This window comes from Gopherus evgoodei, chromosome 17 (assembly GCF_007399415.2).
Source record: "Gopherus evgoodei ecotype Sinaloan lineage chromosome 17, rGopEvg1_v1.p, whole genome shotgun sequence".
Lineage (NCBI taxonomy): Eukaryota > Metazoa > Chordata > Testudines > Testudinidae > Gopherus > Gopherus evgoodei.
Window position 1 is genome coordinate 12835862 of NC_044338.1, and position 21519 is coordinate 12857380.

Below are 21519 nucleotides of genomic sequence, written 5' to 3' on the forward strand. Positions count from 1 at the left end.
GGCATCCAGGATGCCAATGCATATTTATATAAGTCCATGCCAGCAGCAGCACTGGTATTTCAGCTTGCACAGGTTAGCATCCAAGCAGGGGCGGCTGTAGACATTTTGCCACTCCAAGCAGGGTGGCATGCCGCAAGGGGCGCTCTGCCGGTCGTGCCTGCGGGAGGTCCACCGGAGCCGCCTGCCGACCTCCCGGCGACCGGCACAGCGCCCCCCGCAGCATGCCGCCCCAAGCACGCACTTGGCTGGGGCCTGGAGCCGCCCCTACATCCACGGACCATTCCCTTGTGCCTCAGCCTGCCTAAGAAAAGTCAAAAGGTTAAAAAGAGCCACTCCTCGGGAATAATTCCAGGTAATCAGCGAGACGCGGAACCTTACAAACTGTTCCTGCAATGTCCACAGCAAAGGGGATTAATGGAATTGCAGACACAGAGATGGAAAAGAACCTATTAAATTCCATATCAATCCTGCCATCCTTGTCGGACCAACAGATGGAGCAGACTCTTCCGGATTGATCCCTACCCACAATAGGTATAGAATTGAAAGCACTTTGCTTGGGTATATCTCCAGCTGGTGCAATTTTATTTATTTATTTTTGGAATGCAGAAGATTTTAAACGCCTACTAAATAATGAGCTGAGATTTCAGATGTCTGTCATTGAAATAAGCGGTGGTACCGTAGCCCTGGTGGTTCCAGGACAGTAAAGAGAAAAGGTGGGTGTGCTAAGGTATCACTTGTGAGGCAAGCTTCCCAGCCACACACAGCTCTGCTTCTAGGTAAGCTCAAAAGCTTCTGTTGTTCCAATAAATGACACTTCACCCACCTTGTCACTGAAACACTCATAGGAAACCCTTGTGTTGCTCCCCAGAAGGAATCATATGCCTTACAATTACCCCCCTGGCAGGGTGTTTGCCCCAACATACATAGGGTGACCAGACAACAAGTGTGAAAAATCAGGACAGCGGGTGGGGGGTAATAGGAGCCTATATAAGAAAAAGACTCAAAGATCAGGATTGTCCCTATAAAAACAGGACATCTGGTCACCCCAAACATGCATAATGCGGGAGTCTCTCCCCTGTACCCCATAGCGCCCCCCCCAAGTTGTCTCCCTACAAATGAGATAGACTCGATCTCACTCCCTCTGCAGATCTCTCCCACTTTTTAGCCTTGCAGAGGCTGACGCATTAACCAGAGGCAGCCTGGAGGCGGACGGAGAAGAGAACAGCCAGGCGGGGGGGGGCGGGGATTGGAGCTGGGAGGGACCCTCCGGAGCATTTCCAGGCTTGGTTCGGCCCCTCCCCGGGGTGCCGGTGGCATGAAAAAGCAGCCGGGCTCGGGCCAGCGAGGCGAGCAGCGCTGGTGCTTTGCAGCAAAGCAGGTGAGCAGGGCTGGGAGCGACCGGGGCGCGTCGGGTTACAGCGGATCTGTCCCTGTTCCTTATTCCGGGCAGGGCAATTGCCTTCCGCCTTGTGTAACCCGGCCCGAGCCAGCCCCTGTGCTGCGTGCGGGCACTGATGGTGCAGCTTTCCTTCTGTGCTGTGCTCCAGCCTGGTTTAGAGGAAACACATTGCAGCGCCGTACCCCAAAGCTGCACACTGCCCCGCCCGGCTGAGGGGAAGAATCAGCGGCTTCTTGTCTTGCAGGTTGCACACGTTGCTGAGGTTTCGGGAGGAGAGAGGAGAAAAACTCATCCGACATGGCATCTGAGGTGAGTGTGAGCTTTGATGCATCATCAGGAGCTGTCCCCTAATTAGCAGTTGTCTGTCATGGGAGCTGCTCCAAAGGGAAAGTAAATTCTTCTGGAGTAAGTGTGAGTCAAGAATATTGCAGACCTCCATTTATTTGAGGGTTTCTTCCCATTTCCAAGACTCATTCTTTTAGGTGGCTGTCGCTCTCCTGTTTATCACTCTTTGGACACCCACTTGTAGAGTTGCTTCCCCAAGACGCTTCTCTATACAAATGCTGCATTCTCAGCACTGGCCCCGGTTAGCAAAATCTGACCAGTTCCCATAGCGGTTCATGCTTTCCATTTTCAAAAATTGCTAGCACCAGTCTTCTTGGCCTTATCTGCTATTGTGCACTGTTGTTATCACTTTTCTGATAAGCGTCTCTCACCTGTCAAAATTTGCCAGCCTTGCTCTTTCCATAGTCCAACCGGCAGCAAATTTTGACTGCGGGAGAAGCCCCTACAAAATATATTATGAAATTCTGTGACCTCTAAAAGATGAGAGAAACTGTTTGCATGTTCACAGCTAGACTTTTTTTTTTAAATCATTTGCAGTAAAGGTTCAGTTACCTCAATTGTCTGTTTATGCCTAACAATATGTGGAGAACCTGAAACAAAACACATAGATATGTCTTTCCGCATTCCCCAGTCCAAATGCTTCTATGGTCTCATGCTGATCTCCAGATTTCGTCCCCCTTCACTTGTCCTTAGTACAGATTTGATGAGGAAACAATCATATCTACTCTAAAGTTCTGCAGAGATCAGGCTGTGTAATTGTATAGGTTTGACAGGCAAAATGCCATTCACTTGAAACAGCAGAGGAAATCAAAATGATGCCAAAATCTAGGTGGTAGCAAAGCTGAGACTGTGCAGAATTTGACTGACAAAATTTAGAATTAAAAATGGCTGTATTAACAAAGCTGCCCTGACAATAAATTTTTTAAAATCTCCAACTATAGGCCCTAATTCTACAGTCTTGAGGGTAAAACTCCCCAGGACTTCACTAAGTGTATTGCCCCCGTAGGGACTGTAAGATACATCCCAGGAACAATCTTTGTTCATCAGGGATTGGTAGATCTGTGGAGACAGTCCTTGGGGAAAGACTTGCTTAACAATGACCCCGCTAGCTGATGAAATAGTGGCACTGATTAACTTGAAACTGGGTCCTATCCAGTCCTCTGCCAGAGAAGGTGGCTGTGATTCCTGGCCTGCAGAGAGAGTAGAAGGGGTGTGAGAAATGTATTAGATGGGCACAAGTATCCATTTAAACTCTGCTACAGGCACTTCCTGTAAATGGTTCCCATTTGCTCCTCTGTCTGCTAATATCTGCTTTGGAAACTTTCTTTTTGAATCTGTTAGGCCAAAACATGGAGTTTTTACACAAACAGACATCCTATTTGATGTCAGTGGGAGTTTTGCCTGTGTAAGGACTTCAGGGGTGTGTCCATCTGTGTAAACAAGTGACATGGGACCAAGGGGACACATGTTTCTGTTTGCTAATGAAGCAATGCCGTTGTACAAATGCATGGTGAAATAGGTCACATGCAGGTTTACGCATTTGAGTGGCTTAAAGTGTGTTCGCTTCACAAAGGTGCCCATGAAGAATATTGTAATGCCACACTCCAATGTCAAATTAATCAATGCAGTAGATTTACACCAGGGTAAATTTTGACTCATTTGACTTATTCTGTAAATGCAGTGTAACTGCGTTTAACAAACCAAAACCTGTCCTTGAAAGTTAAAACAGCAGGCTTGATTCTCCTGCCGCTTACACTGTTTTTATCCTGGTGTAACACCACTGCAGTAAATGAAGTTATTCCTGCTTCACACTAGTATAAGTGAGGAGAGACTCTGGCACAATGTGAACTTAAAATACTTTATAATTCCAGAAGTGTTTTTAATAGAGGTAGCTTGTATCTGCCCACAGCTCCCTCTCACTTAAAACCCCTCCCCTGATTTTTATTCTTTATAACAAACATGTCATTATTTGTTCAAAACACTGGAAAAGTGCTAGTCTTTGCTATGTCCTTTGCTGACCAATTATTTTGCTCTAAAAGGATGTCAGAGCTTTCAACTGCTTTAAAAGAGAGGTCAACGCTGGTTGTGTGTCACATGCCCTTATACTCACTTTGAAAAATGAGGACATAAAGATGCCATACTTGTGTTAGGGGCAAAGTACAGTTGGTTAGGGGCCGTGATTCAGCAGTAACGGTTCAGTAGCTAGACACTAATGACAAAAACAAACTGCCCATCTCTGGAACGGCATGCAAGAGTCCTGGCATTCTGAATATGACGTCAGCCTTTTTCTGGTCTGTGCTCTCATGATGATTCAAAGGCTGTATTGCTTATTATCTGAGCATGGGCCACATTCTGCTCTTAGATGAATACTGGCAGTTCCCATTCACCGCAATTCAGAGGTGACCTATAATTATTTGCATTGCGGTAGTGCCTAGGACCCCAGTGTGCTACGTGTCAACACAGAACAAAAAGATAACCCCTTTCCCAAGAAGTTTACAATCTAAATACAAGACAAGAGACAACAAGTGGCTACAGACAGATGGATGGGGGACCACAAGGAAATAGTGGACAGCGTGGTAGGCAGTGACCTTAGCACACCAGCTGCCAAACTGTAGTCAAGTTTTTTGTAGGTGATTACAAACTGGTAAATGTACCTAAGGGAGATGGACTCATGATAAGGGCCTGGGAGAGAGAGATGTAACAGGAGAAGCTACGGACAGAGGGTTTCAATGTATACGTTTAAAGCAGGACCTCCTTGCTCCCTTTTGTCCTGGCTTCTCTCTGCACAGGTTACAGCAGTGTAAACTCGCTTACAACACCTTTGACGTTACCGCCAAAGTTGGCCTGTTGACTTCAATGGAAGTCAGTGTAATAGGCCAAATTAATTGACAGAGTTGTACTCACTTACACCAGGTCTCAATTTGTTCCTTCTATTCTGGTAGATTCAGGGATGCTGCCCCTCAGGATTAATACTCATCCCAAGGAGTGTTTCTTTGAAGGTTCTTTCAGATTTACTAGTATGTCCTTTTAAGCTGCATTTTTAAAAAAACTTCCTTTTCCGTAGGGGGATAAACTTTGGGGAGGAAGATTTGTAGGAGGCACTGATCCCATCATGGAGGCTCTCAACTCTTCCATGGCTTATGACCAGCGGTTGTCGGAAGTTGACATCCGAGGGAGCATGGCTTATGCCAAGGCTTTGGAGAAGTCTGGGATTCTAACCAAGGGCGATTTGGAGAAGATTCTGAGTGGATTAGAAAAGGTATGTATTTGCTTGAGCACAGGGTGTGGTAAAAAGCTGTCAGGCATTGCCACAAGGTACCCACTCTGACTTGAAGCTTTCGCCACTGCTACTTGGCTGTTGATCTTCCTCTTTTCAGGTAGTCTGCATTGTAATCTTCCTGATTCAAGAAAACCATGTTTAAGTCCCATTATTTAAAAGTAGGCACATTACGTGCTTCCCTGAACAGGGATGGTGTCTTGAATCATGTCTTTGATTATAAAGTTGGGGGTCCAGCATCTGTCCTGACCCTTGGCTTATCTCTGCTTCCCGTTCAGGTGTACGCACTCTAACCCATGTTGTGCTTAGCCTGCTTCATGCCCCCAAACAGTTGCCTGGTGGAGATCTCCCATTTTAGTGTCTCTGTTTCTGCAGGCAGAAACACATAATCAAGCACAACAAATCTGTAAGCCCACTCCAAACCCCTGCCATTTCCGACTCTGAAAGATTTGTCGTTTCTGTGGATAGCTATAGCACCACAATATCTGGAGGTATTACAAAAGTGAATGATTTCCCAAAGAGGCAACTCATGTTCATGAGTCTATCCTTTATTTGCTCTTCACTTCAAAAAGAGGAGGGTTTTTGTTTTACTGATTTCTGTAGCATGCCTGCACCATTCTGTTTTTGGGGAAATGGCAGTGTATGTCTTGGGACTACTTGGATATGTTTAGATCCCTGGAATCCTGAAGAGTAACACGTTCTAATGGCATGAACACAGGCCAGGGAGCCAGGAACTCTAGTTCTAATGTTGTCTGACATTGGCTTGCTCTTGTGACCTTCGGAAAACTCACTTAATCTCTCAACCTGCATTCCCCCCCCCATCTGTGAATGGCTTGCGCTATATGTGTGTTAAAGATAGGAGCCTGTGTGTAGAGAAAGTCCCATATTTAAGATCAACAGCCTCAATAGCATCTGTTTAAGATGTGCTTAGATCTAGAAGAAAAAGAACCATGTTTAATATAATAAATGTTGGCTGGTAGCCTGTGACCCCAGGTAATATGGCAGGAATGTGGGTTCTGAAAGTCTTCTACAAATGTTATTAAAGGCCGTTATAGAAGCTGAGACACCCTGCTGAGGTGCATTCAGTGCAAACCCCCTTCCCGGAACAAACAGTACTCAGGAATTGTTTTTCAGTAGAAATTGGGAACGGTCTCTTTGAGCTGACGCACAGGATGCTCTTGTGTCTGGCTGTCTGAATTAAATCACCATATTGTGTAGGGGTAAAGAGAAAAGTCAGCAGATAAGCCAGGGGAATTCGTCTCTGTTAATCCATTGTTGCTGATTACACATTGTGAACAATGGGGAAATCCATACTGTGTTTACGTATGAAAATGTTGGTGGGTTGTATTGCTGGTTGACTTTTCAACTCACTTTGTCAAGTGCATTTTTAACCTCCCATGTCGTAAAGGTTAGTAGCTAGAGATGGAAGAACAGATTCATGGAGCGCATCCCCCGGAAAGTGCAACATATATTCCTGCACCCTGAAGGAGGGTGTGGCATTGATCTGATGCAATTTTAATGAGACTTAAGATGTATTTCTAATCTGACAGCAAGAGTCTCTTAATAATGCTTTGCACTTTTTAGTTCCTGATTTTGATCTCTTGTGCACCATTATGTAAGTTCAGTGATTTCAGTCAAGTTATTTAATCGCACTAGTTTGAGATCAGGATGACGCCCCAGTTACTAGATCCAAGGATTGCAAAACATTTTACAAACCTGCCTAAATCAAGCCTCCAACACCGTTGGGCAGTAAAGAAGCGTCATTAACCACTGACCGGTGTCTTTTGCTGATGTAGATTTCTGAAGAATGGTCCAGGGGAGCCTTTGTGGTGAACAAAAGTGATGAGGATATCCACACTGCCAACGAACGCAGACTAAAGGTCCAGTTCCTCTAATTTCCTGATAACTTCCAAGTCATGCCTCTGATCAGTCTGGCAGTAGTAAAATAAGTCTTCTCCCCTTAAATACTTTGATCTGTTTCCTTTTTAGGCTACATCCCTATTGAGAGAATTAAAAATATGTTGCAATGTCAAAACTCTTATTTATACATTTGGTGGCGTATATTTTTCCCCCCATCTTATTTTGTATTCAGAGTGAGAGAAGGCTGTCCCAAAATATTACTAGGAGAAGACTTGACCAGACCTGGCCCAAAGCAGCCTTGGGCCCTGATCCTACTTATGGATGTTAACCACATGCTTAACATATTATTAGTTACTACTGAATATGTATAGTCTGGTGGTGCTGAAAGGCCCTCATGGGGATTATTTATATGGCAATTGCATGTAGGGCCCCTGATCAGGGCCCCATTGTGGACCAAGCACTGTACTAGCACATAACAAAACTGACTGCCCTGAATTGCATGGCTCCAGTGTATTATTTGCTTGCATAAAGTTAAGCATTTGCATCAGCGTTTGTGAATCCAGGCCTTGACTTTTAAGGGCAGGTGAGGTCTGCTTTCTCTGCAGTCCTTATCGTTTCAATACTGCTAACACTGCTGGAAATTCTTCTCTTGCCCTCAGGAGCTGATTGGGGATGTAGCTGGGAAGTTGCACACCGGACGAAGCCGGAATGATCAAGTATGGCAAGAATTGCCTCGTGTCGTTCAGTACTTGCTTTGTCTCCTTTATTTCCTTCTACCTCCTTTCCCTTTTCTTAATTGACATCCACAACATGCTCCCTTGGGAATTAGTCACTGCGGGTGTGCAGCTCATCTAGTGGCCCATGAGTGGTGGGTTGACAGAATGAGCACAGTTGCTGAGCAATGGTATTGGGTACAAACACAAATTGAACTCCATTTCTTTTGGCCAAGACGGTGCAGCCAGACTCTTGCACAGCGTTCCTTTGGAACTCAGTAGTAGCTCTGTGCAAAAGAGAAAACCCAAGGTGCTTCAAGACTCTTTCAGACAAGTTGCAGCCGTTCCATGGCAGGCACCTGGACTGAACATCATTCCTGCGTGAACTTAATCGTCCAAAGCAAGAACAGAACTCGGGACTCAGTCCCAACCACTTGAGCTGAAGGTGAACCCAAGATAGCTGTGGTATTAGTCATAGTCTGATCTATTTTCTGCAGCCACTAAAGGGTGATCCTCTCACACACACTTGAGCAGGTTAGAAGTGCTGCTAAACAGAGGGAGTGGCGCACATATGCACTGCTTTGGAAGGCATCTAGCTGTCTGCTGAAGACTCTGGGATCTAGTAGCCCTGAGAGAAACTTGCATTTTCCCAGCGAGGGGGTTATGTTTGTGTAACTGCACTGTAGGTTATGTTTGCATTTCTGAGGGACTTTAGAGTCCCAAGTCTAGCCCATAGACACGGGGATCTTTCTTTATAGCTCACACGTGTGTGGTCCGGCAATTAAATGTGAAGAGCTTTGCAGTTACCAAAGCTGTTGCTATGGTTAGGCAAACACCTGCAGTTAATTTTCACACTTCTGCTTTGACCTCTATCAGTTTTTCTAACTTTTTTGGTCACTGTTAATTTTATAGTCCCAGTATATTCCATTTTATCACCATTACTCAGCAGTACTGACTCCTCGTCCTTTTCAACTCAGAGCTTCAGATGTTAGTCCAGGCTGCTGACTATTGCAGTAATTTCATTTGGCAAGCCGTATTCTTGACCTTAGGGACAAATATTGTGTTTTCATCTGATCGACTAAAATATCGAGTCCATAACTTTTCCCAGACTTATTCTCCACCCCCCACCTTCTAGTTCTTTTTTTTCCCTAGATAATTTTGTTTTTCACTTCTCTGTCTATGGGCCTGATCCAGCACCCATTGAAATTAATGCAGTCTTTCCAATGGCTTCGCTTCAGCACTGGATCTGGTCCTGTGTGTCTGAGCACGGAGTACAGGTTTCCCAGAAAAAAGCTTAGGGTTATCTGTGAGCTTTTGGCTTCTGACAGGTAGACGGACCAGACCTCTAAGCTTTGGGCTGCTTGATGTTATATTTTGAGTCCCTTGATGCTTGTATTAGCTTATGTGATTATTTTCCCTTCTATGTTTGTCTTCTGCAGTGGCTGGGACCTGGTCCTAACATCAGCGGGAGTTACAGGTTCATAGACCTTCTGTTAAGGGAACCACTGATGGGGCATGGGCCAGAGCCCATTGAGGTTAATGGAAAAACTCCCATTGGCTTTGGATCAGGCCCCTGGAGAGCAAACTCAAATATAGTGAAACTCCCATTTAATGATTAATTATATTGAAAGCCCTGAATTGCTTGAATGGCATGCGTAAGGCACTGTGAAGTTGTTTTCACTATTGAAAGCATGTGTGTGTGTGGGGGGGAGGTGGGGTTGACTTTGTTATCCAGTTCCCCAAGCTGGCAAAAGTCAAATGACCTGGTGAGTATTGTTTGGTCACAATGTACATCATGCTCTATCGTGACTGACTGGGGATCTCTTGCAGGTTGTGACTGACTTGAGACTCTATATGCGAAATTCCTGCTCTGTCCTGTCTGCTCACCTGTTGCAGTTTATCAAGACTCTGGTGGAACGGGCTGCTGCGTAAGTCCTTATTTTTCCAAGTCCACGCTATGAAACGAAACGCTGTGGAATCTCTTGGGGAAGCTGCTTGTGTGCTGTGATGTTAAAAATTCTGGGCCAGGTCCTTATGTAGCTTAAATCAGCAACACTCCTTTGAAGTCAGTGGTGTTCTTTCCATTAAACTCATAGTGTCCATGTACAGTCAGGCAAAGTGCATGCAGCTGCAGCTGATGGTCCGGGTAATAGGATTGGCCCCTTCTTTTCTCTCAGGGAATGGCTGGCCTGCTGCATGGAGACTTCCTCTTATCCCAGATGTATCCTGGCAACAAATCATGTTGAAGAGGCTAAAACTTAATTTTAATAAAGCAAAATCAAATAGAGGCAGCTGGGACTGCTCAACCTTTCCAGATTGTAACGATTAACAACAGTAATGACTGTAGCAGCTGACTAAACTACAGTGATCCAAACAATTTATCATAGACTGATGAGCCTTCATTACAGGATACTTTAATGTCACAGTTCTCTTCATAGCTACCAAATATGAGGATAAATAACTACTATACAACATAGGGTTTGTACTACCCTAAACCAATAATGGTACAAAAGCATCTTGAAAGCCTAGTGGAGTATGCACTGGACTGGGAATTTCTGAGTTCTAATCCTGGCTCTGACAATTGGTTCATGGATTTAAGGCCAGAAGGGACCATTGTGATTATCCCTATAGAACACGAGTCAAACAACCTCCCCCAGTTATTTCTGCATCAAGCCCATAGCTTCTGTTTGAGCTACTGCATCTGTTATTAAATGGTTATTGTGCTCGGTACTTCCTGGCTTATTGTGAGCCTCCAGCACATAATTTGCAGGTTGTTGGATTTGCTAGACTCTTTTGAACTGTAGATCAGCTGTCTCCCTTTTCTCCCTCCTCTCTTACTTCTTATTGCAGAGAAACTGATGTGATCTTTCCTGGCTATACTCATCTGCAAAGAGCTCAGCCAATCCGGTGGAGCCACTTTTTACTCAGGTAACTTCGCAGGATCTGCTGTGACAATTTGTCCTTGGGGACTAGCTCATTGACCGCTATACATGCAGCCTTGTCTCCTTGTAACATCAGCACGTGGTGACGCAGAAGTCACCCCCAAAGCTAACCTAGGAAGCTGCTGTTTTGCAAGATGTCCGAGCTGGGATGGGTAGCACACCAAACTTCATGCTACCAGGAGCCCTATGCTGAGTTAACCTTCCTTAATGCTCTTCCTCGGTTGTGGGTGGGTTCGGAGAAGAAACACGGGCTGAGTGCATAAAATCCAAAGCTCTCCCTGCACAAACACCAGGCAGCCAAGCTCAGGAACTAAACTTAGAGTAGCTCATAGGCTCTGCCACAAAAGACCATAAGACCAACCCTAACAGCTCCATTTTAACCTGCACTTAGTTTACTAAGGTTCTGAGCCCACAGTCTACTTTGAGTAGATTTTGCAGAGAGCAGATGATTGAGGGGGCCATGAAAAAGAGGGCACCTGTCTCCCACTTAGAGGTGGTCCCTGTAGGCCAGCGTTGCAGCTCACTGGAGGGGGAAGCATGGGGAAGCTTGCACTGCTGCTGGCCTTTCCATCTCTTCACTGACAAAGCACCTCTCACCCTAGTGTCTGGGCACCATGCTTTCCATACCAACGGTACCATGGGCTCTGTGATCTGCTGATAAATAAGATTCTGGTCTCCAGAGTTGACAACCTGGCACTCCTTACCACAGTTACATTCCACTTTAGAGAGGAAAATGTGAAACAGGCTTCTTTCCTACCTGTCCTCTTCTTTTCCTTTTGTTTTTCTCCCCACAGTCATGCAGTTGCATTCACCCGCGATTCTGAGCGTCTGGGAGAAGTGAGGAGAAGGATCAATGTTTTGCCGTTGGGAAGGTAAAGCGTTCAGTTGTTTTGCTTGTTTTTTGTGTGGGAGGGTAACACTTGTGTATCTTACAGAGAAAACACATATGTGAGAGTTGAGGTCCTTCTACTCAGTGAGCCCAATGTGAGCTGTATGTGCTGATAGAGGAAGTTGTTGAGCTCTCAGTTGTAAATGGTATAGATGGCAAAGCTTATAACCTTCGTATGCAAGTAATATACCCCCCTCCGACACCCACTTTTGATAAATTCCTTCTGACTACCCTAATCATTGCTCTGCATCATCTACAGCTCTGTCTACATTGGAGGGATCCATCTGTGTGATATCCATTGATGGACTGTTAGCCTACCTGAGCCAATGTGGACTGAGAGCACTCAGACTGCTAGTGCTTCTCAGGTGTAATGTTGTGCCTTCAGCCCAGTGCCCCCTGGGAGGCAGATATTTCAGACATGGCTGTCTGGATTTGCAGAAGAGATCTCCAGTATCTGAAGGCTCTTCTGTTGAGTACAGGATCCTGCTCTAAACACTTCAAAATAGAAAACATGCCTTATTCACGTTGGTTGACTTTGGCCAGGAGCTACAAAATATACTACAGCTGCCCACATACAGTGTGCAATGGGGCAGTGCAGTAGAAAAAGCAGCCAGGTATCACCAGTCTTAAGACCGGCGTCTCTCGCCGCTTTCTGTAACTGGAGTTTGTGTTGTGGACACTGCTGCAGGTTTGTGAGTGTCAGAATGCAGGGTGTCATGCATGAAGTTTCTTTCTGCCTTGCAGCGGTGCTGTAGCTGGCAACCCACTGGGTATCGATCGAGAGTTTCTGCGTAAAGGTAAATTGTCTTCCCATTCACAGAACTGAGTTAGTGAGTGACAAGTCTGGGGATGGTAACAGGTTGACTGCTGCATCATAGACTAGATCACTTAAGCAAAATGCTGACTTCTGTAGGTACTACACCCTTTTCATGAGGTGGTAGGGGATTAATGCCCCCATCAGCCAAATACATTTAATGTACATTATGTGGAAAACAGGACAGGCTTTAGGAGATTAGATGCCCCTCACTATGGCTATTTCTGATATGTGGGTAGAAACTGCTTCCCAGATGGAGCACCGGAGCAGGGCAAGCCCTACTCCCCAGCAGGAGCTCAAGGACAGATTAAAACAGCTGGTGGGCTGGATCCAGCCCACAGGCCGTAGTTTGCCCATCCTGCTATAGAGGGTCTTCACCTCACTTCCCCTTGCTATGCTTTCTCCTTTCTCCACAGTAGCAGGGGACACGCAGCGAGTTCCCTGCCCCCAACCCTTTCTCCAGCACTCTTAAGAGAAGCCCTGGTAGTGGGGCATTTTGCTACAGCTGTCACTGGCAGGGAACACTCCTCTTTGCATCTGCCTAAGATGACGCACAGGCAGCAAGATGCTGATCCATGCACTCTGACAGCAGTAGATCCCAGAGGTCTTGTTAAATTCAGAACCCTCCATCAAAGACGAGGCAGTACGTCCCTGAGTTTTGTGGGTCCTTGAAGCGGACTCTGGTTGGAAACGGCGCACTCTGGAGCCATCTGTGACAGGTGGCCATTAAACCACGTGTTCCAACTCCACCCTCTAGATATTTTGCAATCCCTTACCCTGCTGCTTGGAAAATGACACTAGAAGGCTTGGTCCAAAGCCCATTGAAATCAATGGGAAGACTCCCATCAACTGCAACGTACTTTGCTTAGGGGTCACAGTCCTTCTCTTGTGATAAAAATACTCTCTGAAGTGAGATGAGATTACAAATATTTGATGCTCTGGTGCCTGCAAGAGGAACACAATAGCAGAGCTGATCAGCTTCTGTTCCCTTGAAAGTCTATGGCTAATAATTAAGACCCTAATTCTTCACCACTCTTAAGCATGTGCTTAACGTTAAGCAGGCGAGTAGCAATGGCACTGCTCCTGCTTAAAGTTTAAGTTCATGCTTGGGTGGCCTGGTGAACCAGGCCTTCAGAGCTCAAATAATAGCCAGTGGTTTGACCCTGTGTATGTGGTTTTTTTTTAAATTACAGAACTTGATTTTGCTTCCATCAGCTTGAACAGCATGGATGCAACTAGTGAGCGAGACTTCGTGGGTAGGTGCAACTTTATCACTTTCCCTCCCCCCTCCCTGAATGCTCGCCGGTAACCTGCTTCTCTGAGATTCTTCCCACTAAACTTTTCAAGGGGGAGAAAAGCTCAGATGTGGTGGTTTCACACACACACCCTGCACGTCCTGGTGGGAGGATTGAGCTCTTAACCTGGCAATAAACTGATACGACCAGATAGTACTTAATGTTTTCACCCCTCAGCTCATAGAGAGCCGAGTGGGTATCTGGTGTTATATTTGTGACCCAAAGCCGCTGAAGTTGGGCCCCTGGAGTCCGGATCCTCAGCTAGCCTAAATCTGCAGAGCTCCTTTGACTCCAGTGCTATGCCAATTTACCTATGGTGAGGATATCGCCCCTCCAGAGGAGTTCAGTCCCTCATGGTAAAGAAACTCCCAATGGCATGTGCTGAGGAGATGGAGTCACCATTACTTTGAAACTGTCAGGGCTTTGTGCAACAACCCAAGTGACGGGCCTTCCACAAATCTCAGGCAAATGCTTTGAAGGTGCCTAAGTGACTTAGGAGCCTGAGTCCCATTGACTTCAATGAGTCTTTGGCTCCTAAGTCACACTTGAATTTTACCTCACATACTTATGGCTGTTTACAGCCTGAATTTTCCTGCAGCTAAATTACAACTGTGACTAGCAATGGCAGCCAAAATAAGACCTTCATATGCTTTTGACTGTCACCCTTCTCTGCAGTGGAGTTTCTCTTCTTTGCCTCCTTGTTAATGATTCACCTAAGCAAGATGGCTGAGGATCTCATCATCTATAGTACAAAGGAATTTGGCTTTGTGACTCTGTCTGATGCCTACAGGTAACTCTCTAGAGCTTATCGCAGTCCTATTTCCCCCACACCAGCCCATTTCCCACATTCCAAATAAAAGGAGCTCCAATGAATTGTATTCAAACCTTTTTTTATATATAAACGGGATCGTGGAGGAAAAGACCCCAAAACCTCAATCAAGCGAGTTGCTATAAATCAGCATCGCACACACCCTGCATTGAGATCAGGAGGGAGTGTCTAGCACTTCTCTGAGTGGGTTGCTATGATAGAGGGGGGCTTTCACAACTAGGCAGGGAGAATAAAGATGGCCCTGGGGCATAGCCCCCCCAAAAGGTAGTCTGCTTGGTGGGCTGGCAGTAACATACATGTACTTCAGATGTCCTCTTCCCAACCCAACGGAGCATGCTTCCAGCACCCACTTTTCTGTACCCTCTCTTCAACCCACTAGTATCCTTAGCTCCCCAGAGATGCCTGTGTCCTGTCCCCATCACCACGGCATAGGCCGGGGGTGGGTTGGGGAGGCAGGGATGGGCATTATATATTTGCCATATCCTAATGACAGGCTTGGCGTTGAGCTGAGACTGGCTTCTCAGTCAGGTGTGAAGAGAGACAATTGAACTGTACTCAGATGTGGAGCCTCCTGCTTGCAAAGTCCTGTCAGATGCCCAGTAAAAGTGTGTGTTTGAGCGGTCTCTTATCATTCACTTCTGCACCTGGACAAATATTCCCCGTTAACCTGATTTTTCTCTTAGATGCAGGGAGACCAGGTTACTTGTGTGACTATTTCCATTTTGGAATGAATTGCTGCTAGGAGATTGGTTGTGGATTCTACTCCTTCCTTGCCAGTTCCACTGGGCAAATCACTCAGCCTCCTTGACTCAGTTTGCCTGCCTGTAAGATGGGCATGGTAAAGGGGGACTTCCCTGCTTCACAGAAATATCATGCAAATTAATACTAGAGTGTCAGACGTTAGGAGCTTTAAAAGTAGACATATTACTAAAAAAATATTTTTACTCTGATCCCAGTAAAGGCCAGATCCTGTAGCCCTACTCTGCTGAATCTTCTGTCGTACTCACTGGGCATTTTGCCTGAGTAAACACTTGTGGAATCAGGCTGTAAATGAGAAACCAATAATAATAATAATAATAAAATCCTCCTGTGCTGGGAGTTCCCGTAAAAAGGGCCTTTCCTTAAACAGACTTGTTTTGCAATCCTTCCAGATTTCCTGTTACTAATCTCATTTCTCACTCTGACAGGGTTATCAAGCCACATTTTGTTAGTATATCCTGGTACGAGAATGACCACACCCTTAGGGGACTGGGCTCCCTTCAATATATGTACATAGCTGTTGAATAAGACAGCTAAGATCTTTCTGGCTAGACGGAGCTAAACCCAGAGCAGCTTTGATACAGGCTCAGGAGCAGGGATGCATGGTAGCCGTAGACAAGATGCATGTTAAATTTATCTACAAGCATCCCTGCTGTCTTCCCATGAGACAATCTGGCACGTCTAGGCTGAGTTAGGGGAGAAGCAGCACATATTGGGGATCTGAGAGACCCAGGGAAGTGTGATATTTTGCATCTTATTTAAAGTCTTCATTAGACAGACACAGAATCACTCCACTCCAGCTGCACAAGCAGCACTTTAACATGCAGGGGCTCTGATTTTGCTCTCAGCTGTGCTGGCTTAAATCCGGACTAGTTCTATTAAAATGGAGCTACAGCAGTGTCAAAGGGACAGACTCCACTCCTGACTTGTTATGTAAACTAACTAAGCAGAGTAGGCTGCAGAGCAATAGCACACTGCTCCGGTGCACAGAGGATCCAGTTCATCCTTGGTGTAACCCCACTGAAGTCAATGTCTACGGCCAGGTAAAGGAACTGACAGTTCCTTCAGCTCTGGCTGTGTGTGTGCTGGATTCCACACAGTGACCCCAGCGTGGTCTCTTACTATGAATTGCCCTTATATCCTGTAACATCCCAATGCAGCATTTCCCAACGTGTGGGACTGGGGGCTGCAAAGGACTAACGCGTGGGGCAAGGAGCCGTTCCCCCATGCCAGACCTGCTGCTAACATGCCAGAGCTGATGGGGAATGGGGCAATGGGTTTAATATTCCTGATGTTTTCTGGAAAGTTCCAGACAGTTGCTTTCCACAGTTTGGGAACTCCTGCCCCAACTGGGTGTGTCAAGAGGAAATTAGCCCTGTTCTTCATGAACACTGGAGAGCACCAGGTATTCCCTGCCACGTGCAGTTAGACTGTACATGGTGGTGGCAGGTGTAGCTTCCCTGGTCTGCTGCAAGTGCAGAGTACAGAGACCCCGTGAACTCTTTCCCATCTCGCTCTCTACAGAAAGGGACCTCACCAGTCTAATGTGCTCAGTGTTTTGTTTTCAGCACAGGGAGTAGCTTGATGCCTCAGAAGAAAAATCCAGACAGTCTGGAGCTGATCCGCAGCAAGGCTGGACGTGTGTTTGGAAGGGTGAGTCTGCAAGGGGAGGAGATGTCAGAGCGCTGGGGTGCTCATTACTATTGTCTTTGTCCCCAGCTAGTGTAGTTGGGAGAGGAATTTAAATCCCACCCATCATACTCTGGTTCTCTTCCTGAATCTGGGGAGCCTGGGCAAGTCTGTTAGAGGCTACAGCTGAAAAGGTTCGTTTGACTTGTGTGTGGAACAGGAGACGCCTTGGGCCTGATGGCTCAGAGGTGCTGAGCACCCACAATTCCAGCTCAAGTCAGTAGGAACTGAGGGTGAAAACAGAGATCTAAGATGTGCCAGAGTTTGAGGCACCCAAAGTCAGAGGCCACTTTAACAATTAGGCCCTAACTTCCCCTAGGTATCCATTTCCTCAACTGTAACCTGGAGATAATGGTGCGTCGCCACCATCTGCCACCCCTCTGAGCATGCTATTAGACAAAGTAGAATATAATCCCTAGGAAAGGTTGTACCACAAGGCTACAGACATCAGGCATAGCACACCTCCTGGGCTGTATCCCAGGTACACACCACAACCTGGCACTGATTGCAGTTAGATCAAACAGGACAACATGGATGACCAGCAACAAAATCCTTACAAAACACACACCACTATGTGAAGCAATTGCACAAGGTGGCCACCAAGCATTACAAGTAACAACACCAAGAGGCCAAGTCTTGCCGGTGGGGGAAGGTCCATCCACTGTGAATAACAGGCATAAGGTGGCACATGTCTGCTATCCATTTAATAACCATCTACAGAATCCTACTAACTATAGTGGAATTCTGAGAATGGTCCATCTTTTTATTTATTTATTTAACTGGTCTGCCAGTAGGTGTTTGTTTTGGCTAAGGTTTAAAAAAAAAATCTAGCAAATAACGGGCTGATCCTGTTCCCAGTGAAGTCCATGAGAGCCTTCTCACTGATTTCAGTGGGCCCCCCGGAGATCAGGCTTTAAACAAGCAATGGCTGGTGTACAGAAATTTGGCCAGAGGATGCAGCCTTGTCTTTGGAGCTCTGCTGAGTGAAATGGTTTAAAATTCCTTGCTATTCATGCTTTAATCCAAGTACCTTAAACTTCCCCTTCTCTGCAGTGTTCTGGAATGATGATGATTCTCAAAGGACTCCCAAGCACCTACAACAAGGACTTGCAGGTAAACCCGAATTCTCATTGCAATTTTTTGCATAGACAGAACAGAACACACTCTCCAAAATCCATTCATACTTACACACTGCACATGGCCTGCTTGGAACATGGTCGTTACATATTCAGAGATGAGGGGGTTTAAAGACTGCAGTTTGTAGTTGAGTCACTCCAAATCCTAATGATGGATTATGGAACAAAAGACAATTGAGAATTTTAAGGCTACAGAGCTAGATCCTCAGCTGGTGTCAACCCAGTGTATTGATTTCAATGCAGCTATGCCAGGTTACACCAGTTGTGGATCTGGCTCAGGGTCTGGATGGCTTGGAGGTCTGTTAATAGGACACAGCAGTTTTATTGCCAGATTTACTGACTCAAATCTGGCCCAGAGTGACTGCGATGAAGGGTCTCTATCCTCTGACAACTGTTAGCTGAGCTACGTTAAGGGAGTTGGTGAGGTCGCCATCCAGTTGCTACCAGGAAAGTTTCTGCATCACAAACAGAACCAAGGGTAGGTGTCTCCAGCCAAGAGCTGAGTGAGCTTGGGGAATGAGCTGCTCCTCTGCCCCTCTCAATAGCCACTCCAGAGCATGTGGCAGAGAGCAGCATGGAGAAAGCTCGCGCTGCTGCTCTGTGTTTGATACAGGCCTTCACTCTCTTGGACTGGCAGTCTGGCGCCTTTCACTAGCACAAAGGTTCACTTAAGATTGTTTTTAAATGAAATAACCTACAGTGTAGTCAGATTGCCCCCTTCTGAATTCCCATTGGCTGGGCTGAACTGCTGTTAGAATGTCCTCCTCAGCTGAGCACTAGAGTGCCCGGGGAAAGAAGGCCATCATCATGCCCAAAGCTCCATGGGCTGGCAGTTCTTCCAAGTGTGGTTATTCCCACTCATGCACAGAGACCAGATGTGTTTGGTCAGCACGGACACTGTGTCCACTCACCAGGATGCTGCTGCTCTCTGCTATGTTCACTGCACTAGGTGGACGGGTTTTGTTTTTTTGTTAACAAATAGGAAGACAAGGAAGCCGTGTTCGATGTTATCGATACTCTGAGTTCTGTGCTACAGGTGGCAACTGGAGTCATTTCCACTCTCCAGGTAAGACTAACTTTTTACTACTATGTTTTGGGTCTGATTCTGCGCTTGCACAATGCTGTGTAAGTCAGGAGTAACTCCATCCAAGTCAAGAGTCTCGCTGATAGAAAGTGAGATCAGAATTGGGCCTACAAGTTGAAACTTATCTCACTGACATTCACATGTGCAGACCCCTCGAACAGGGGAGTTGTATAGAGGGGAGGGTCTCTAGTTCAGCAGGAGAGAGGGAGGGGTCTCCTAGCTGAAGCCTGTGTGTCTCCCAGCAGTTTAAAATGCAGTATCTGGATCATCTACTGTAGGAAAACGAAAGGCAGAGAGTAAATGTCTTATTCTGGTGGGTTGTTTTTGCAATGAGGCCTTTCAAAAGCCAGGCCTCTCCTGGATGAAATCTCCTGTGTGAGGCCTCTTCAGTGACCTGTTAGTAGCTGTTGATTTCTGCTTATGGTCCTCACTTCCGCAGATCCATAAGGAGAACATGGAGAAAGCGTTGAGCCCTGACATGCTGGCTACAGACTTGGCCCTCTACTTGGTTCGTAAAGGAGTAAGTATTGAGGAAATCCCAATGGAAAGCATGATGGAGGGTTTTGAAGCTGCAAAGACTCATTGGAGTGTGTCTTGGCTTCACATTGCAAAGACAATTGGGCTCAATTCTCCTCTTGCAACATCCCTTGACATCAATACACAGTAGGAACAATGTTAAGCTATTCCATTTTGTGCCAACAGCTGGATACTTCAGAGAAAGGGGTCACTCTCTCCTTTCCGTGTGAGGCACCCGGTTATGTCCTGTTGGATCCCCAGCGGGTGGTCTTTGTGCCCTGAGCCAGCAGGACTGAAAGCCCCTTTGACTGTATCCCCAGCAGTGTAACTGTTGCATTGTGGCCTGGCAGACATTTTTGCAGATAGTGTTGCCCTGCGTAACAGGCACACCCTGTATCCCAGAAAACCCAGCCTCTGACAGCACTGGGAATGTTGCATCACCTTGTAAAAGAAGGTCCACATTCGCTTAAGTGTTCACACACTCTTTGGTCCTGGACCTTAGTTGCTTGCTCACTTTTTGTTGTGTGTACTTCTAACTGCAGATGCCATTCAGACAAGCCCATGCTGCGTCCGGGAAGGCTGTCCACCTAGCTGAGACAAAGGGCATCGCCATTAATCAGCTCACTATGGAGGACATGAAGAGCATTAGGTTTGTATTCCTTAACTTAGAGCTTTCAAAGGCCATTTTCTAGGGTTCTCAACACTTGTCCCCTTGTTGTACAACTCGTACAACATCATCTCACCTGGACATGACTGTTCCTCCAGCCCTTCTGGGCTAAATTACCATGATGCTACTGAAGTTTATATCTGGACAGTGGGCCCTAAAACGATTCCTGTGTGAAGAGGGAGGGGCACCCCTTTACCCATGGGGAGCTGCCTTTCAGCCCAAGCCAGGCATGGACAGGGAGATGTATGCTGGGGAGGGGAACAGATCCTGCAGCAATTCTCACCAAAGCAGTAACTTTCCATTTTTCCATGGCTCAACTAGAAAATGATTTTTATTTGTCAAACTTTTTGTTGCTATTAATGCCAGCACCAGAAAGGCCTGGCCTGCGGTCAGCTTCTGTAACTGACGGTGTGTGACTATGCAGCTGATTCCCTGAAGCAGAGTGGATTGACTGTAGTAGGATCTGGATCAGGCCCTAGGACCCAGAAGCTTCAGCGGGAGTTAGGCACCTAAATATCTTTAAGGTGCTGGGCTTAAATGTCTTGCAGATTTAGACACGTTCCAGTGCTAACACGTGTGACCAGCTCTAAAAACTGAAGGCCTGGTTCTCCAGGGCCTTGCCCCTGCCTTGTCACTGGCACCTCTGCAGAGCGGGTGTAAAACACCGCCCTTCTGATCGGGTAGCATGTTACACCCAGCCTGTGCTCACTGTGTGCAGGTGTAACTGACTACATAAGGTGCAAGGCAGGGCAGGAGGCGGCCTTGGGAATTTTGCCCTGGACTTCAGTGGGGATGGGATTGGGCTCCATAACCCAGGCAGTTACTGGAGTGTGGCATAGCCAGTTTGCAAAGCTAAATGCGTTCAGCCTGTGGGTCAGACTCCACAGTGGAGCTTTCCACTAACGCACCTTCTTGCTTTGCCTCCCCAGCCCCCTCTTTGGAACCGACGTGTCTCAAGTGTGGGACTATGCCAACAGCGTGGAGCAGTACACCACGCCGGGGGGCACGTCCAAGAGCAGCGTGATGGTGCAGATCGAGCAGCTGAGGGAGCTTCTGAGGAGACAGAAAGATCTGTTTTGAGGGCGGGGAAACCGTCCCATTCACATGAGTTTCTGCTTATCGCACGACTCCTGAGTTAATAAACCTGGGGGTGTATTGTCTTTCAGTGAAACCTTGCACACCTGTCTTGTCTTTCTTCCACAGGAAAACCCCAGTGGGGCTTCTTCAGCTATCACGAGCGCTGGCTGGGCCAGTGCTCTAAAGAATGGAAAGCCCACCCTGACCTGAGCAAGCCCTAGGTGGGGG

At 46.6% G+C, this 21519-nt stretch overlaps 1 protein-coding gene across 1 annotated transcript; it reads left to right on the forward strand.

The window, feature by feature from the left end:
• Positions 1–1231: 1231 nt before the first annotated feature.
• ASL (argininosuccinate lyase) lies at positions 1232–21390 on the forward strand. Its single transcript, XM_030536852.1, has 17 exons — positions 1232–1378; positions 1644–1708; positions 4809–5003; positions 6818–6901; positions 7541–7597; positions 9425–9522; positions 10445–10522; positions 11331–11408; positions 12170–12222; positions 13433–13495; positions 14210–14324; positions 16691–16775; positions 17865–17924; positions 18930–19013; positions 19471–19551; positions 20090–20196; positions 21144–21390. The coding sequence occupies exons 2-17, from the start codon at positions 1697–1699 to the stop codon at positions 21292–21294; spliced, it is 1401 nt and encodes a 466-aa protein (XP_030392712.1). The 5' UTR covers positions 1232–1378; positions 1644–1696; the 3' UTR covers positions 21295–21390.
• The last annotated feature ends 129 nt before the right edge of the window (positions 21391–21519 follow it).